This window comes from Eriocheir sinensis, chromosome 56, assembly GCF_024679095.1.
Source record: "Eriocheir sinensis breed Jianghai 21 chromosome 56, ASM2467909v1, whole genome shotgun sequence".
Taxonomy (NCBI): Eukaryota; Metazoa; Arthropoda; class Malacostraca; order Decapoda; family Varunidae; genus Eriocheir; species Eriocheir sinensis.
In genome coordinates, this window is record NC_066564.1 from 7,252,574 (window position 1) to 7,269,762 (window position 17,189).

Genomic DNA, 17,189 nt, shown 5'->3' on the forward strand with positions numbered 1-17,189 from the left:
TAGCCAAGGGGGAATAAGAGGAACTTGACAGACTACACTCAACACAAAAAGTCTGGCAACATATATACCAATGATCAAGGGCTGAAGCAGAACATGAATCACAGCACTTGCGATCCCTAGACTTGATTGTTATTATCTTGTGATGTATGCTAACTCTCCTACATGGTGTTGCAGCCTGGGAAGTTTGTTTTTCCTGCTATTCAGGCAGCATCTCAAATTGTTAAGAGGGTCACTTGCTTTTAATTTCTGGCATTCATGATAGTGAAATTTTCATTGGCTGAAATACTCTGCAGACTTACCCCGTTGAAAATGTATGGTTGTATATGAATAAAAAAGCTTCACAGAATACACCATCAACCCCAAATCTCATTACCGCCATCAAGTAAACAGAAACCCAAGACTTTGAGTGATGATTATTTAAAAATTTCACTTTTTCTGCTAACTTAACTTCACCACAAGAAACATGAAGAAAATTATTCTAGTTTACAGAATGAAAAGTAAAAATGCTGTGAAGAATCTATATAGATGAAGTTAAAAGCATGAAGAAATGTGTGATGAAAGTGTGTGAAAAATTAATGCACAAGGTAAATAAGTGTCTTAGTTTATTTAATTCAGTGCAAGGCTGGAGGGAGAGTGGGTGAACAGGATGTGTATCAATAGAAATAAAACTGGAGGGAAATTAGATGAAGAAATGTACAAGAAAAATAAAACTGAAAGGAGGATGGATGAACGAAAAGTGTATCAAAAGAAAAAAGATTTAAGGGTGGGTGGATGAACAAGAAGTGTATCAAGAGAAAAATTTTTGAAACTTTCTTGTTCCCTTGAGAGAGCCCTGAAGAGCAGGTGTCAGAAAAAAATTATAGGCAGAACAATCATACAAAACCTTGAGCCATGGCATGTTGGTGGTGAGGGACTCTTCATCAATATCTCCATCAGTAGGACTGTCGGGAAGGTCCTCATTACTCATTACTCCTGGACTTTCCTCACCCGACACCTTGAGAAATAGGAGAAAAAACTTTGCTGCAAAAATACATTTAATAATATATGAAAGATAGGCAGCAAGAAAGGAATGGCAAGCATGAGAATGAAAATTACTGAAACATACTCTAATGCAGCAAGGTTTCCAGATAACCCTTTAGAATTATAACATCTTTCAGTACTTTAACCAAGCACATTAGAACTGAGGCTGTGCTGTCATTTTACTTCTCCCATAACCAGCATGGAACACTCACCTCTTGCTCTAAGTGTTCTGAGGTGTCTGACCGTTCACTGACAGCAGAAACTTTCCTTCTGGACCTTACACTGTCTGACCTCTTGATGGCTATGAAAAGTAACAATTCATATTACATACCAATTATCATCATTATCATCACACAAGTAAAAAGTCATTATAACAGAATATTCCTTACACTGCTTGTACCGAAACCCCTTGCTTTTATGGATCTACATAAAACAAATTTCAGCTTTAACAAACTTTTTGAGCCAGTCTGGTATACACAGGGATTTAACAAATAAGTTCGGTTATGAAGTATCTCTCAGCATTAATATTTACTTACACTCAGAGTCGGACTCTTTGGATCTCCGGTTCAGCTTAAAGGACCTCCGTTTGAAGGAGGAGTTATGGCTGCTGCCTTTCTTGAACAGGTGGTGACTTCGGCTGGACTGAACTGTCCGCCTTCGCTCATCCTCACAGTATTGTCCACTCTGCAGAGAAAACTAAATGAGAACCTATCCTACAAATGACATCTGGCATACACTTACCTTAAATATGGGTTTGTGCTTAAAGCTATGAAGTTTCTCATTCTAAAAAAAGTATGTAAGGTCATGCCAATCAGAGCTATATCACAATGAAAACTAATTCAAAGGATGCATGAGCTTGACCCATAACAAGTTTTTTTAAATAGGCAAATAACAAAGTTGAAGCATAGCATGGAAGGAATTCACCCATACATCTGTCCATACAATAAAAACAGTTGCCGAGACATGCATGCAGTTTCAAGATTTATGAGTGTGACAGCATTATAATATTCTTGAGCTTCAATAAAATGCATTCTCAAGCTAGACTCCACTCAGTAAGTTAGCAAGACAAAACCTTCTGCCTCTTTCCTAATGTGATAAATTGATGCTGTGGATAAGCTCTTTCCTTCCTACTTGATAAATATTTGACTGGTTGGTTACCACCCTGAACCACATTGTCTTTTCCTTCTAAAAATACAACCATAATATTCCTTTAATATTCTTCAATAATTATTAAAAATCATCTTAGTAGTTATAATAACAATAATAATAATAATAGACAGAGGTGGGCACCCACTAATTTTTTGTTAGTCTGCAATTCGCAATTCTGCTAACTTTGTTGGGCACGCCGCTAATCGCTAATCTGCAAATTTTCCAGATTCACCGGTCTTCTATCGCAAATCCGCTAATGCTAAGGCTAATAAATTTTCTTAGTCCACTAATGATGTCCGCAGCAGTCCGCTAACCATTTTTTAGTCCACTAACCCTTTATTGGTAGTTAAAAACATAATTTCCCATAAAATGACCTTACAATTTATATATTTATTTATTTTATATATTTTTATATATAACAGAAGTTTTAAAACAGAAAAATACAGAATCCTCATTACAGTCATTAGTCACTGTTGTCCTCCTCCTCCTCCTCCTCCTCCCTCTGGCACAGCCACTTCCCCTTCAAGAGGTGCATGTTTCCATTGACAAACACCAGTGTGCTGTGCAGACCGGCTGCACATCAGACAGATCTAGAATAGGGTGGCCAGATTTCTGGAAATGAAATCTGGGACACATTAATAAAAAAACATTTTCCAGGACAGTGCATGAAATCTGGAACATTTCCGGGACAATTTTATGTCCGGGACGAACCATTAAAATCTGGGACTGTCCCGCAAAATCTGGGACGTCTGGCACCCTGATCTAGAAGTTTCTCTACACTGTCAAAAATATTCTTGAATTTCCCAGAAATTTCATTGTTGGCGTTTTTTTAAAGTTTACGTTAGCGGACTCTAATTTTGGCATTTCGCTAACTACAAATCCGCTAATTTATCAAATTTTCCGCTAACGCTATTCCACAAATTTTTTGTTAGTCCACTATTAGCAGATTAGCGATTAGTGGACTTAAATTGCGGAATGCCCACCTTTGGTAATAAACTATTGTGACAATCTTAATATAACATATCCTGTAAACTTTTCAAACTACTTATTACACAGTCAAAGATAACTAAAAATAAAACTCTTATGTGAAAAGGTTTACAAACAGAACAATCAAGAAACAGCAGTCAGCTTTATGCATGTTCATGCTGGCATCAGACAGATGGTGCACATTTGTGCAATTAAAAGAAAAATCATTCCTTTATCTTATATACTTGTTAAAGATTTGCCTTGAAAATGTTTTCAAACGAAATATTTAGGTCAAACTATTGTATGCAGTCAACTATGTGAAGTAACCATTTATCATAAAACAAATTATACTTGGTTTATTCACAAGAAAAGTTTTATTTTAGAATAGCAATGACAGTCAGGTGAAGCACAGACCATGCACCACATACACTAACATACAAATAACAAGCACTGACAGAATAATTGAAAAGTGGGTAAACATGATGCATCAATTTGTGAAACAAGATTTTTCACCCTACTCAACACAAGAGACAACTGGAGCTGGAACACGAAGACGGAGGATGGAATAAGTGTTAGCTACACTTGACGAGGCAACAATGTGACTGTGTGATTCAAACCTGTACCGTAACTGTGGTGTTGGAGCTGCCAAGGCTTACATTGTCTGGGTCATGCAGGGCGAAGCTGATTTTGCGCTCACCCAGCCCAACTGTAATGGCACCATACAGATTATCATTCAACATTGGTTACAGGGTCATTCAAGCTCAAATACTACACTTATGGGGAAATTTACCATGTTAAAGTATCTAACCCTTCTGCTATAATTGTATATAGAAAACAAAGTATTGCAACACATATAAATGCAGAATTACCACTGTCTTATGCATGATAAGAAAGATACACCTTTCTGTTCGGTTTCTACTTCTTTTCATCACAAAGTAATTTTAGCAAGTTTGGAACAAAATTGAATAAGTTTTTTATGCAAAATTTAATTTACATTCTCTACCTGGATGGACTTCGCCAATGCTCTGAAGGCTCTGAGCTGAAGGATGAGAATATCCCATTGAGGAGAAAGCCATTGACCACCTCCTGTTGGAATCCCTCCCAACCCCCAGCACCCCACACTGAGGGCCCCAGGCTGATGCTCGGTCACCTCGTACAGACATCCTATTATGAAGAAAAAATATCGCTTGTAGTACAGGTAAGTCGATTTACGCAAGTATTGTGTCCTTGAAGAGGTTGTGTAAATCAAAAACAATGAAAATCAAACAAGATGTAGATTTCTATCGAAAAATAAATATTCACTTCATTCAGTGAAGAGAGAGAGAGAGAGAGAGAATATCCATATCACCAAGATATCCACTCAGGCACTCAGTCTCAGCCTCACTCATATGAGGAAGAAATGAGGGACACCACGAGCGACTGGCTAGTATTGGTACCGGTACCGAGCAGTCTGGTACCAGTTCCGTACCATATAGCTGGTACCGTTTGTACCGGTACTGGTACCGGTACCTGCCCACCCCTATTGCTGAGTAGCGTGGCAGCATGGGTACTATATAGTTGTTCAAGTGGCGCGCAGGAAGAACTGAGCTCAGCTGTGTGGCCTCGGAAGCGACTGGCTGGTATTGGTACTGGTACTGAGCAGTCTGGTACCGTTACTGTACCGTATAGCTGGTAACGTTAGTACCGGTACCTGCCCACCCTTATAATGTTGAGTAGCGTGGCAGCGTGGGTACTGTATTGTTGTTCAAGTGGCGCGCAGGAAGAACTGAGCTCAGCTGTGTGTCCGCAGCGCCGTGTGAGTCCAGTTGCGTGAGACATTTGGTGGCCACTCCATAAAATATCGCGTATAAGTGAAAAAAACGTGTAAATTAAACATTTATTTGGATTTTGAACCCCGTGTTATTTAAAAAACGAGTAAACCAAACTCGCGTAAATAGAGAGTTACCTGTATTTCATATTAGTGAACAAGTTGAACCTCCCTCATTAATTTCCAGTTCTTAATGGTGCATTACTGCTGTCTGTATATCAAAATAGTAAATAGTAAAAGCAACAGAATTATTGATTTAATAACATGTGTTAAATATGAGTTAGGTGTATACAAGCTCACTCATTCAACTAACCTTTGGTTATCTTCTCTTTTGATAATCTGTTAAGAGCTTTGCACTACTAACTCTTAAGTCTTAGACATCATACCTAAAATATTAACTGAGAATATCACTTATCCTATTCATTCTTTACTGCTCAGTTTTTCAATAAATATAGTATTATTAATTTGTGATATATGTTATATTCTACTCTTAAAATCAATCAGCAAATTTCCATTACCCAAAAATTTAATTTTCGATCAACAGTGTATTTGTACTGATACATACCTTGTGGACTTCGGCAGAGAAGAGTACGTTTCTCGCAGGAAAGCAGTGATCTCCAGCAACACCTGGACTGCCACCAACTTAAGTGCCGTAGGACAGTCTGATCCACCCTTGTTTACACTCACTGCAGAACAAAAAAGCCATAAGCTAAAAAAAATTCTGGCACTTATTGGTTGATACAGTCAGCACAAAAGAATGCCACACAACAGACTTTCCAACACAAAATAGTGCAACTGTTTATGTTAGTCTTGGGAACAGATAAAGTGTCTAATAATGTTAATGATGCACATCTGGCACCTAAGCTTGTTTCTTCATATGTAAAATTTTACACTTTCTGGTATCCCTTTGTCTTTATTCTGTAATCATTTACAGTTACACAAATATCAAATTTAAAAGCCACATTATCAGGACAGCCTGAGGCACCAGAAATCCTTACCGACCATAACAAACACCATATCTGTTACTAAGTTGAAAAAATGTAAAAACTGATGCATTATGTTGTGCCAGGAGACTCGCCATTTTTTTTTTTTTTTTTTTATCGATATTTTTTGTCATCTGCAAACTGCTTCACTGCACCTTCATCAAGGAAATCCTCTTCCTCATCATTGGACCGGAGGTTGCGCTTGGTTTCCTCATCAGTGACGGGTGACACTACTTCTTGTACTGTAGGCCCTGACTCTTCCAGCATTTCCTCTAAGCGTGATCCAAGGGCCTATATATATATATATATATATATATATATATATATATATATATATATATATATATATATATATATATATATATATATATATATATATATATATATATATATATATATATATATATATATATATATATATATATATATATATATATATATATATATATATATATATATATATATATATATATATATATATATATATATATATATATATATATATATATATATATATATATATATATATATATATATATATATATATATATATATATATATATATATATATATATATATATATATATATATATATATATATATATATATATATATATATATATATATATATATATATTTGTGTGTATGTGTGTGTGTATATACGCACAATACCTACATAAAGTTTGATTGGTAATGTATTACCATTTTTAATGCTCAGACCCCCAACATGCCTCATTATGATAATCATTTGAAGAAAACTCATGGTTGGATGACCCCATGCTTTTGTCATTCATTAATAATTGCAAATGGAGTTATATTACATGATGCCCTGATTACTTTAGATAATTTATATAATTCATCACGCATAATTTTTCATGGAAAATATAGATAACATTCATTGTCACATTTGGCACAAATTTAAAATCACATAATCAGTGCAATAATAAGTGGTACTTTGAGGTTTCTTTATCTCAAGATATTTATACACACCATTTATCATCAGGTTAATCTTGGGCAAAGAATTTATTGTTTATAATAGTCAATTTTCAAATCAACATTTTTTAAGATGAAAACAGTACATATGGACTAAAATTCTGAAACTGACCTCAGCCCACTGATAAAACATTCTGCCTGCAACCCGTTGGAGGATATTTATTCTTCTTGCCCCTGATGGTGGATTCCTGCCGTGGGGCATCGATGGTCTGTACATAGGAAGGGACATTTTGATCCAAGATGGCCAAGCCCCCATATTACACCTATGGATGAAGTGGGCCACCTCCAAGAGGAAGGCAGCACGGGCCACTACTGGAGCTCCAGGCTGTAGGATATCAACACTTCAAATACTCTACTTAGATTCTAAAGATCCTTAATTCATTTCAACTTGAACAATTCATATGAGCTCATTTCAAATAAACACACAAAACCTAGCATTCTTACCAGGTCTAATACTGCAGCAATAAGCTGTGGATCAGGGATGGAGCCTGGCTGGCAGGTCTCAAGCAAAAATTTGAAACGTAACATTCCATTTCTTACAAGTTCGACTGGCACTAGTTTTCTCTCCCTCATCAGCACGACACTTGTCTCCCGAACAGCACCTTCCTCTGTCAGACTGTTCCTTCTGCTTGGGTCTGCCAAGGGGAGAAAATAACTAATTTCTGAAGTATATAGTCAGGGAAAGAGAAAACCGTGATAACTGTCGCTGAAGAAAGAATCACCATTACATTTGTATAGTAAAACACAAGTAGTACTGTTATAGATCTTACCAGGAGTCTCATCATAACTCGTGTCTTTCTTCTTGTTCTTCCCAAGTCCAATTTTACACATGTGATACTCCATTCTATTCCGAGCCTGCATAAGTTTTGCACTCATGGGCCTTTGGGAAAAGAATTAAAAAGCATTATAAACTTATTACATTCTGATTAGAACAGAATACATATATACATAAGACCAGTGTCAATCTCAAAATGCATTATGAAAAATATTAAATATTATCATGCATAATAACATGTACACAAGGAACGGTGTGCTTAATTACAAAAATGTCATATATTAACCCCTAAGCTGTGGGTGGTTTCAGCACGTCTCTCCCCATACATAGCGGAGTTTTGACATTTTGTAGCTTATGATATGTCTTATGATTATCAGTATAGGGATGGGTGGTATTGTTCTCTCTGTCATCAGCCAGTTTTAGAGGGGTAATACTCATCATGTCTGTGTGGAAGGTAGTTACAGTAGAGTGTTTGACACTCATTCTGGTGTGCCTCAGGGAAGTGTGTTGGGTTCTTTGCTGTTCATTACATATACAAAGGGCCTGTTCAAAGTAATGCAAAATACTTTGTTTTGCTATGCAGATGATGCTACTCTCCTGTGTATTATTCCTTCCAGTTTTCATCACTCTGTTTTTGAATCACTGAACAGAGATCTGGCTTCTATTTCTAGCTGGTACCAAAAGAAGGATGTGAAGTTAAATCCAGTAACAACTAAATGTATGATTATCAGTCAGTCTCGCTGATTTCCTAAACAAGTGAAATGGAGATTGAGGACTTTTACTATGCATGTTCAAAAACTGACTGATGCCACTAGAATGAAAGAAGACATCTGAAAGAAAAAAAAATCTTACCCAGCTCCTGGCTTTGTGATTAGCCTGGGGCGAGCAAATCCACCAACAAGTCCATGAGAGATGCTGTGTGGCGTTGGTGCAAGTTTTCGAGCTAAAACTGGTGGTAACTCCACATGATCACCCATATATGCACTCAGTCCTCCATCGTCATCCATGCTACGGCCACGAAGCCAACCCACTGGAAAAAGATTATAATTAGGAGAGCTTGAGACAGATGATCCACGGGGACTGATGACATGCCCCTTTGACACTAAAAGTCAGTTGCAACATCTAGCTGTTTTCCATGCTATTCTTGAACTGGCAGCTTACTACCACATTGTTTATGGTGCATGCAAATAAGCTATCGGTAATACTGAAAGGAGACTTTGCTTTCTAGTATATTTGAGTATGTTTCTCACATTTTTGGAAAGTGATACTTCGAATGACACAGACATTGTATGAGTCACTGTTCTTTAAGACATCTTATCCAGACTTCAGAATATAGCTAAACTAAACTGGCTCTTTTTTTTCTTCAAAGAATCAAGCTTTAAAATTTCAAGCAGTAATGGAATTCAACAAGCAAATTAATGAGAGGGTCTGATGAATCTACCCCTGTCACCATAAAGTGTGGCTACTTAAACTTTGATGAGAAACACAACCCACGAAGTGTTAAAAGATTATTTTATAATAATGAAAACTCCATTTATAATGCAATGAAAACTAAATAGTACCCACAGGAGGTAGCCACAATTTGTTCATTTTTGGTCATGTAAAATTTTCTATATTCGCAGAATTACTTTTGTGTTAAGAGTTCATCTTTAGAATAATAAAATGCTGATATCATGTAATCTGTATTTTATCTTCCAAACTTTACAGTAAAAGATGGAGGCTCACTAGACTCCAAAAGGTGGGTCATCAACCCCATGCCATGAGGTATGACATTCCATCAAGACCCTGGTATAAAAACCTAAATTATAAAAAAAACATTATTAACCTGTCCCCAATACTATCCCTAATATCTGTCCTCCACAAATTCCAAATTGTTTCTGTTTAACATGGCCAGCTGTTATCACAATTTTTTATCCTTCAGAGAGGAGTTAATGTGCTCAAGTTATGTGAAATAAACAGCAAGGTAATGGAACTAATAAGTGGCAGAGGGTGTGTGTTATTACATTTAGAGCAATTGAAAGGAAGAGGGAGGGAAAGAGTGAGCCTACTTAACAGGACAGCAATATGAAGATTCATATTTGAAGTAGTCAAAGAGGTTCTTATGTCAAATTACAAACTGACTAAAGGAAATGGAAGGAAGATGAGTTTTGAGAACAAGATTACAAAGCCATATACTCAAACTGGAAAATGTCTGGTAGATCTCAGTCCAACAAAGTAATTTATAATAATAAAATTTGATGCTTACCAAGCTTAGATACTCTCCTGCCCTTGGGATGAGCATTGGGGGTGAGGTGGTCCTGCTCTGCTGACCTGGAACTCATCACCTGGTGGTGGCGCCGACGATTGCTCTGAACTGGACTCTGAACTCCTGATGAATCCTAAATTTGTAATAAAACTTATTTTTAGTAGGGACAGATTTTGTTTTTATTTACTAATGTATATATATATATATATATATATATATATATATATATATATATATATATATATATATATATATATATATATATATATATATATATATATATATATATATATATATATATATATATATATATATATATATATATATATATATATATATATATATATAACAAATGGTGAGCTGATCTTGCCATGCCCAATGATTTCTGTCACATTCTAAGCACATAATTAACCTTGAGCGTGGTCTTCTTATCTGTGTTGGTTGGTAGATCAGAGAAAGTAGCCACACCAGATATAGATGCCATGTTTTCTTTGGTTCAGAGAGAGAACATGCTTATGTCTTTGGTATTTCTTCAGCCAAGGCCCAGCAGACAACTTGTTCATGCCTAAGTGTATAGCTGATTGAGGATGTCCTGGCTCAGGAGTCCTGCTCTAGACCTGATAACCTCCTGATACTGGTACAGTAGCTAGCATGGCTTATTATACATGTCCTTAGCCTGTTCCATTCATGGCCACAGCGCAGCAAGCAACAGATGGGGCTGAAGCTGAAGCCCAAGTCCAAGAAAAGTTACAGAGCCAAAGGCAAAGCCATAACCCAAGAAATGTGACTTAATAAAGCTACGGTCAGAGCCAGTTGTGGCCCATGTCTGACAATTACATCTAAATGAATGGATGAATCGGTAACATAGGTGAGTCATTTCATAAATTTCTACATACCTCCTGTTGGTCATCATAAACGCTACTGATGGAGGGGGCCTTTCTGATGGCTGAAGTGATGGAAGAGGAAGTTGATTTTTTCTTGAAAATTCCCTTCTTTCCTTTCCCAACTTCTCCCTCTTCAGCCATGGTTGGAGGTGAGTCTCGGTAAGCATCATCCTCAACTGTCACACGTCTGTGAGAAAGTAAATTTAACTACAGCTATTTATCTTGAAGTAAGATAAAATGTACAAAATGTTCATAACATTCACAAGTCCTCCAACAGGTGAATTTCTATGTTGAAAATATAAAATAGAAAATTGAATATTACTACTTTACTGTTTATGCTCTTCAAATGAGGTTTAAAGTACTCCATGATCAATATAATGTAAGGAAGTCAAACATTTGTGCAGCACGAGTAGGAAAAAGAGATCAAGGGTGGAGGCACAGATATATACACAGTGATGAATGACAGGGTTTGGAAGAAGTGTGGAATGCAGAAAGTCCTGTGAAAGGTGGAAGGTGTTAAGGAGGCACAAAAAGATTGAAAGAGAAGGAATGGAGCTGTGAAAAAAAAATCAGTGATGCTGAAGAAAAAAGTCAAGCACAGCATGAAGATGACTTGATATGATTTGGAAAGTGGAGAACAGAAATGGTGACTTTATGAAGTTGTGTAACTCAGTGAATGATTCAGAGTTGTACCCTTTCCAATCCTGAAAGTTAGTGCATGACATCATAAATTGGAAGTAGAGGATCATCTCGGTAATAACACCATTATATCAACTGTCATGGGCGTATGAATCTGTGGTGTACGGAAGTATCCAATTTCTGAAGGTTTGACCCTTTCCACTGGTTTTGTGAGATAAGGCATTAATTATGATAGAATCACAAATGATTACTTTATAAAAACACGCAACAAACAGAATGAGTGCTTTGGTGCAATTACTCAATAAACCAAATTTAAAAAATATAATGCTATATATTTATATTAGTAACACACCTAATTACTCTGGTGGTCTGCAGCTTTTGCCTCTGCTTGTGAGGACGGTCAGCAGAATCTATGAGACCTGAGAGGGCCACCCTGCGGAACACCCCCCCATGGCCATCACGGATATATCCCAGCAGCTGGCGGACATCACAGTACACAGCCTAGGCAAGACCATCGATAATGTTGAAAAAACAGGAAGTTATGCATGATTATTTTTAAGTCATACTTAGATAAATCATAAGAAAGTAACCTGACACAAATAAAATAAAAAGAAAGGTTTTGAATTAATGTTAATAATAAGCTATTCCACCTCATAGAGAAAATACCTTCTTACCATGTTCTCGGGGTTTTTGAGTTCTTTGTTGGCCTTGACAAAGCGTGACACCAGAGCTTTGAACACACAAGCCACCAGCTGCCCCTCAATACCCCTGGATCCAGCACCTCCCAGTGAGGCCCCAAAGTTGGTAGCATATCCCCCCTGCTGGTTATCCACACCTTTCCCTGATCCAGAACGCTTCTGACCTAGAGAAGGTAAGCCAGTTTCATTAGAATTCCAAGTTTCCATAAGAATTAATATTTTAACCAAATGATTCTTAACGACAAAAAAATTGTCATTTTATTTATCATGCATCTCAATTCTGATTTTTTTACTATTGTTGCTGGAAAATTTGCACTTCATAAACAGAATTGACACACAATGGGCATATCATCTATGTAATCATGATTATAAAGCTTACTCATAGGAGACAGGAGGGAACCTGGATCTACACAGAATCCAAGAAAGGCATGGAAGAATTCCAAGATCTCAGGAATAGGCCTGACTTTCACATAACACCTCAAGAATCTTCTGAAAGCACTCTGGTCATGGCGATGGAGACGAGCCAGGAGAGCCTGGCCAGTGTGACGAAGAAAATCAGCGGGTGGTCCCCGATGGCCGTCATTACAGCCATGTTGACAGCCCAGGTGGCGGTAAAGCCTAAATATAGTAACCAAGTTAGTAATTTGACCACTATATACATGATACTAACTTTTCTTTGTGAGGTTTCAGTATGAAACTGAAGAAAATCATACATATATCTAAGATAGTAATTATGATGATGTTTACATCACCCTGTGAACATCAGGGACCCCATTTCCTCCATCTTCTATATCATTCTCAAATGCTTGCATCACTAATTTCATTGGCATACATAATTTATCTTCAAAACTTGTGTTCCCTTCACTTCCCAAGTAACTTATTTCATGCCAACAGAAATGATAAAGACTGACTGGCTTACTGTCACTAACTCACCTAATAACAATGTCCATAAATAGTGAATGATGCTTTGGTTCTTTGCCTTTCTCTGAAGGCTTGGGATCATCATCCTCTTGCTCTTCATCCTTGTCTTTGTCTATTTTTTCCCACTGCTTGATGGTTTTGAGGATGCCAAGGTCCAGCAGGAAGTCCAGCAGGTGTAGGAGGATCTCACACACTCGAAGAGAACACACGTGGCCATCACGCTGAGCCACTGAATGTAGAGCCTGCTTGGACCATAACATAAAGCAAGCATCAAGACTATAGCATTAATTTGTTTTCATTTCCTTATAGTTAATCTGTACATTTCAGAGTCTTAAAACAAATAAAAACTCAATGTTGCCACAAACTGTTGCTACATATATTCACAGCAGGATCTCCTTTTTAATGATTAATGGTATTGTAGAAGGTGCAGCCAAAATCAAAATGACATAATGGTGACATTACTTGTCATGTTAAAGGATTCTGAGCAACAACCACTTTTCCTTATTTATTGATAAAAAATATATATAATCTAATTCAAGGTATGTGTGTGTTAAAGTCTTCTATTAACCTTAAAACAACACAATATTTATATATTTTCATTTTATTTTAGTTCAAAAGGAAAAATCTTGATCAACCCTAATTATGAAGGCTCTAAAATTTAAATAATTGATAAATGCTCCAGTTGGCATGGCAACATACCTTTAGAAGGACATGGAGGTTAATGTGGCCATCATGAGTTATGTAGTGTGTGGAGCCCGGGGCTTCAATAGCTTCTTCATGGGAGTACTGAATGTTTGAGTCTGTCTGTGACCGGGAAAGTGGAGGCCTCTGGTACACCACCTGCCCCTCTACACTCCCACTTTGAGATGCCTGATAAACAGAGAATTACTGAACAATGCACATGTCAATATGTTGTGGATGTTGTAAAGTGGCTATTTCATTGCCAATTCAATCTGTGTTGGCATTATCCTCAGCACTTCCAGATATAAAGGTTATCAGTATTCTTTCTCATGAAGTGTCACAAAGCCTTGAAGTCAAGTGTTACTAAAAAAAACAATGATTGAAGAGCCAAGATTAACTAGATCTTTAAGCCAAGATTCAGTGTAACAAGAAACACCTGAAATGATTATAATTATCAAGAATGATGACAGCAAAATAGTAAATCATCACAAATGGGCAAGACAAAGTCACCTGACTATGAACATGCATTCTCTCTGACATAACTGGCAAACCCTGCCACCTCACTAACTAATTTTTTCATTATTATAAATCCCTGCCACTTCCTTACCTAATTTTCCATCACTTTGAGACTTAGTAGTATATAAAGACTAATTTACTCAGAAGCTCCTTACTTGGTCCCGCCAACCATGTTCACTTGGGGAAGGAGTATGCTGAGTGACAGTGATGATGGGGTGAGTGGTGCCCACCATCTGGGGGAACGTTCGTCTATCTGGCCGGCCCTCACCTACATACCTGTTTTAAAGAAGCCCTTGAAGAAAGGATCCCTAATCATTCACTTCACATTGCTAATTAAAGTGTGGATTTACAATTGTTTCCCTTTTAAAAATATGTCATGGTCTTTAATACATCACTAAGTAATTATTGAACTGCATGACACCACAAAATATTTTAAGTTTTGTTCACTTAAAACACAAGATAATGGAACTTGCTTTGTAATAGATTTGAAATTAAGATCCTAGTTATTCTTTTATGATATTCCAACTCCTATAAGAATTTGACTTTGAATTAAGTGAACTGCTCTTCATACAAAAATTATGGCTCATAATATAATAGTCTTAGAGGATTAACATTGATTTTGTTCAAAGTGCTAAAAACAGCAGTCGTAATGATGAGTTAAGGAAACAGTTACCTGACATTTTCGTATGGGGAGAGAGAGAGAGAGAGAGAGAGAGAGAGAGAGAGAGAGAGAGAGAGAGAGAGAGAGAGATATATATAGAAATATATATATATATATATATATATATATATATATATATATATATATATATATATATATATATATATATATATATATCAAGTGAACATAATCCTACCTAAATATAGTGTTGCATTTATCTGTCTTCCTAATCAATAATTCATCATCAGTACAGCATGAATAACAATAATACTTTGTATTGTATAGATAAAATAGATATTCTCATTATGTCCAGTATTCTGAAATCAAGGCATAAAGAGCAAAATGTGACATTGCATACTTGAGTATAGGTCAACTATTACCACTTATGATTACTCACTAATGATGACTCACCCAATAAGTACTTAATATTGCTTTAAAACACTGAGACTTGCTGATTTTAATTCTCCATTATATATGTTCTCAAATAATTCTGAGAACAATGTATACAAATGTAAATCAAGCTTTACATTATTCCACAGTATAACAATACTGCAAGTTTATACTCAAGTATAATAGAGTAAGTATAACAGATTAAGTCTGGTACGTCTTGGTATGGGATTAGTATTCTTATATACATTTTCATCACCTTATAAGATACTAATAAACTGCTCACATCAGTAACTAAGCAAAACTATACATGCCCTCACAGATATTTCCAGGTAATGCAAACAAAATATTAATGTTAAAATAACATACTACTAAAATAAAGATAGACTGGAGGAGTGTACATTTGGTTTTGTTGCTTATTAATACCGCAATTTACAGTAGAGGACAACAAATATATATATATATATATATATATATATATATATATATATATATATATATATATATATATATATATATATATATATATATATATATATATATATATATATATATATATATATATATATATATATATATATATATATATATATATATATATATATATATATATATATATATATATATATATATATATATATATATATATATGAACAAAAAGTAGTTGGTTTGTGCCAATGACAATCAACTCCACTAGAATTTACTTCCTTTCGGACAGTCACACCATGTGAGGGACCTGCTACTTGCATACCAGGTATAAAAGCATAGTTGGGCTTTTCATATTTAAAAAAATGTGTCATTTCTTTATATATTCACTAAACCTACATTGGTTTGAAATGTAACATCAATTGTAAATTGTGAAAGTTGTCTTATAATATATGCATACTGTTACTTCTGTTCAAAGCTAACACAGTTCCCAGCTTAATAATCTATTTTCATTTGTTTGATCTTCAAATAACATTTTACAACCCTCCTGTCTATTCATGATAGTCTCCAAAGTACTCACTTGACATGAAAAAAATTAGACATGCTACTAAGAGATAGTAGATTATATTACATATTTCATGCAAAGCAGTTTTCAGCAATGGGAAAAGAAGCTTCAAGAGGAATAATTGGCAGAGTCAAGTGCAAGGCAGCAAATGATCAGTTTGTGGATGAACGAGAATTTATGATAACTCAATTGTGAGAACAGTCTTCATAAGATAAATTACCCTAAATCTTAATTAGTTATAACTATTTAGTCTAAATATCAAGTTATATACACTATCAAAACAGTGGGTGTAAGTTCCATTCTGTATATATCCATATGTTAAATGTAAGTATAATTATTAAGCAATTAAAAATACAGAAAAATCATAATGTACCAAAATCAGGACTGAGTCAGACAAAAAAATTATGCCATACCTAAAAGTTAGCAAAAATATCAAAAGTTCTAAAAATACAAAATGCAAGCTCCCAAAAGTGTGAGGTTGGGATAGTGTGTGGTGTTGCTGAGACTGTGAGGACTTACCCCAGGCATGGCAGCTCATCTATAAGGCTGCTGCTCGTCCAGCCGGGGGAGAACAGGGAGAGAATGTTGAGAAAGAGCAAAGAAGAAAAGGACAGGGAGAGCTTTTTGGTGAAGGAGGAGGGAACACCACTGCTAGACATCAAACATTCATAACCAAGCCTGTTGCATAGACAAGGCAAAGCCCTTCACATATGCAAGGCCAGTCCCTAAACACATTATATTTAAATATGTAGTGCATGATCTGTGCCTTCAATGTGTATATTGTTTATTTTTTTAGCAAGAGTCATTTCATGCACTTCATGAATTGAGAAATAAATGAGCTACATTGATGACACAAAAATACACATCAATAAA

At 35.8% G+C, this 17,189-nt stretch overlaps 1 protein-coding gene across 18 annotated transcripts in view; it reads right to left on the minus strand.

Annotated features, from left to right (window-relative positions):
- LOC126984224 (protein unc-80 homolog) overlaps positions 1 to 17,189 on the minus strand; it is an 86,357-nt gene that overhangs the window by 34,428 nt on the left and 34,740 nt on the right. For 16 of the 18 annotated variants that reach the window (XM_050837761.1, XM_050837759.1, XM_050837756.1 and 13 more), the window contains 20 exons: positions 16,836 to 16,865; positions 14,433 to 14,553; positions 13,780 to 13,950; positions 13,093 to 13,322; positions 12,539 to 12,777; positions 12,136 to 12,323; positions 11,814 to 11,962; positions 10,835 to 11,009; positions 9,939 to 10,071; positions 8,546 to 8,723; positions 7,689 to 7,798; positions 7,363 to 7,553; positions 7,031 to 7,243; positions 6,081 to 6,216; positions 5,508 to 5,628; positions 4,139 to 4,299; positions 3,753 to 3,841; positions 1,557 to 1,704; positions 1,233 to 1,321; positions 884 to 994 (listed from right to left, as the gene is read on the minus strand). In XM_050837761.1, the coding sequence (XP_050693718.1) occupies positions 884 to 994; positions 1,233 to 1,321; positions 1,557 to 1,704; positions 3,753 to 3,841; positions 4,139 to 4,299; positions 5,508 to 5,628; positions 6,081 to 6,216; positions 7,031 to 7,243; positions 7,363 to 7,553; positions 7,689 to 7,798; positions 8,546 to 8,723; positions 9,939 to 10,071; positions 10,835 to 11,009; positions 11,814 to 11,962; positions 12,136 to 12,323; positions 12,539 to 12,777; positions 13,093 to 13,322; positions 13,780 to 13,950; positions 14,433 to 14,553; positions 16,836 to 16,865 (2,983 nt within the window). The remainder of the gene's footprint in view (positions 1 to 883; positions 995 to 1,232; positions 1,322 to 1,556; positions 1,705 to 3,752; positions 3,842 to 4,138; positions 4,300 to 5,507; positions 5,629 to 6,080; positions 6,217 to 7,030; positions 7,244 to 7,362; positions 7,554 to 7,688; positions 7,799 to 8,545; positions 8,724 to 9,938; positions 10,072 to 10,834; positions 11,010 to 11,813; positions 11,963 to 12,135; positions 12,324 to 12,538; positions 12,778 to 13,092; positions 13,323 to 13,779; positions 13,951 to 14,432; positions 14,554 to 16,835; positions 16,866 to 17,189) is intronic. The other 2 variants (XM_050837757.1, XM_050837763.1) reach the window with 2 other exon arrangements.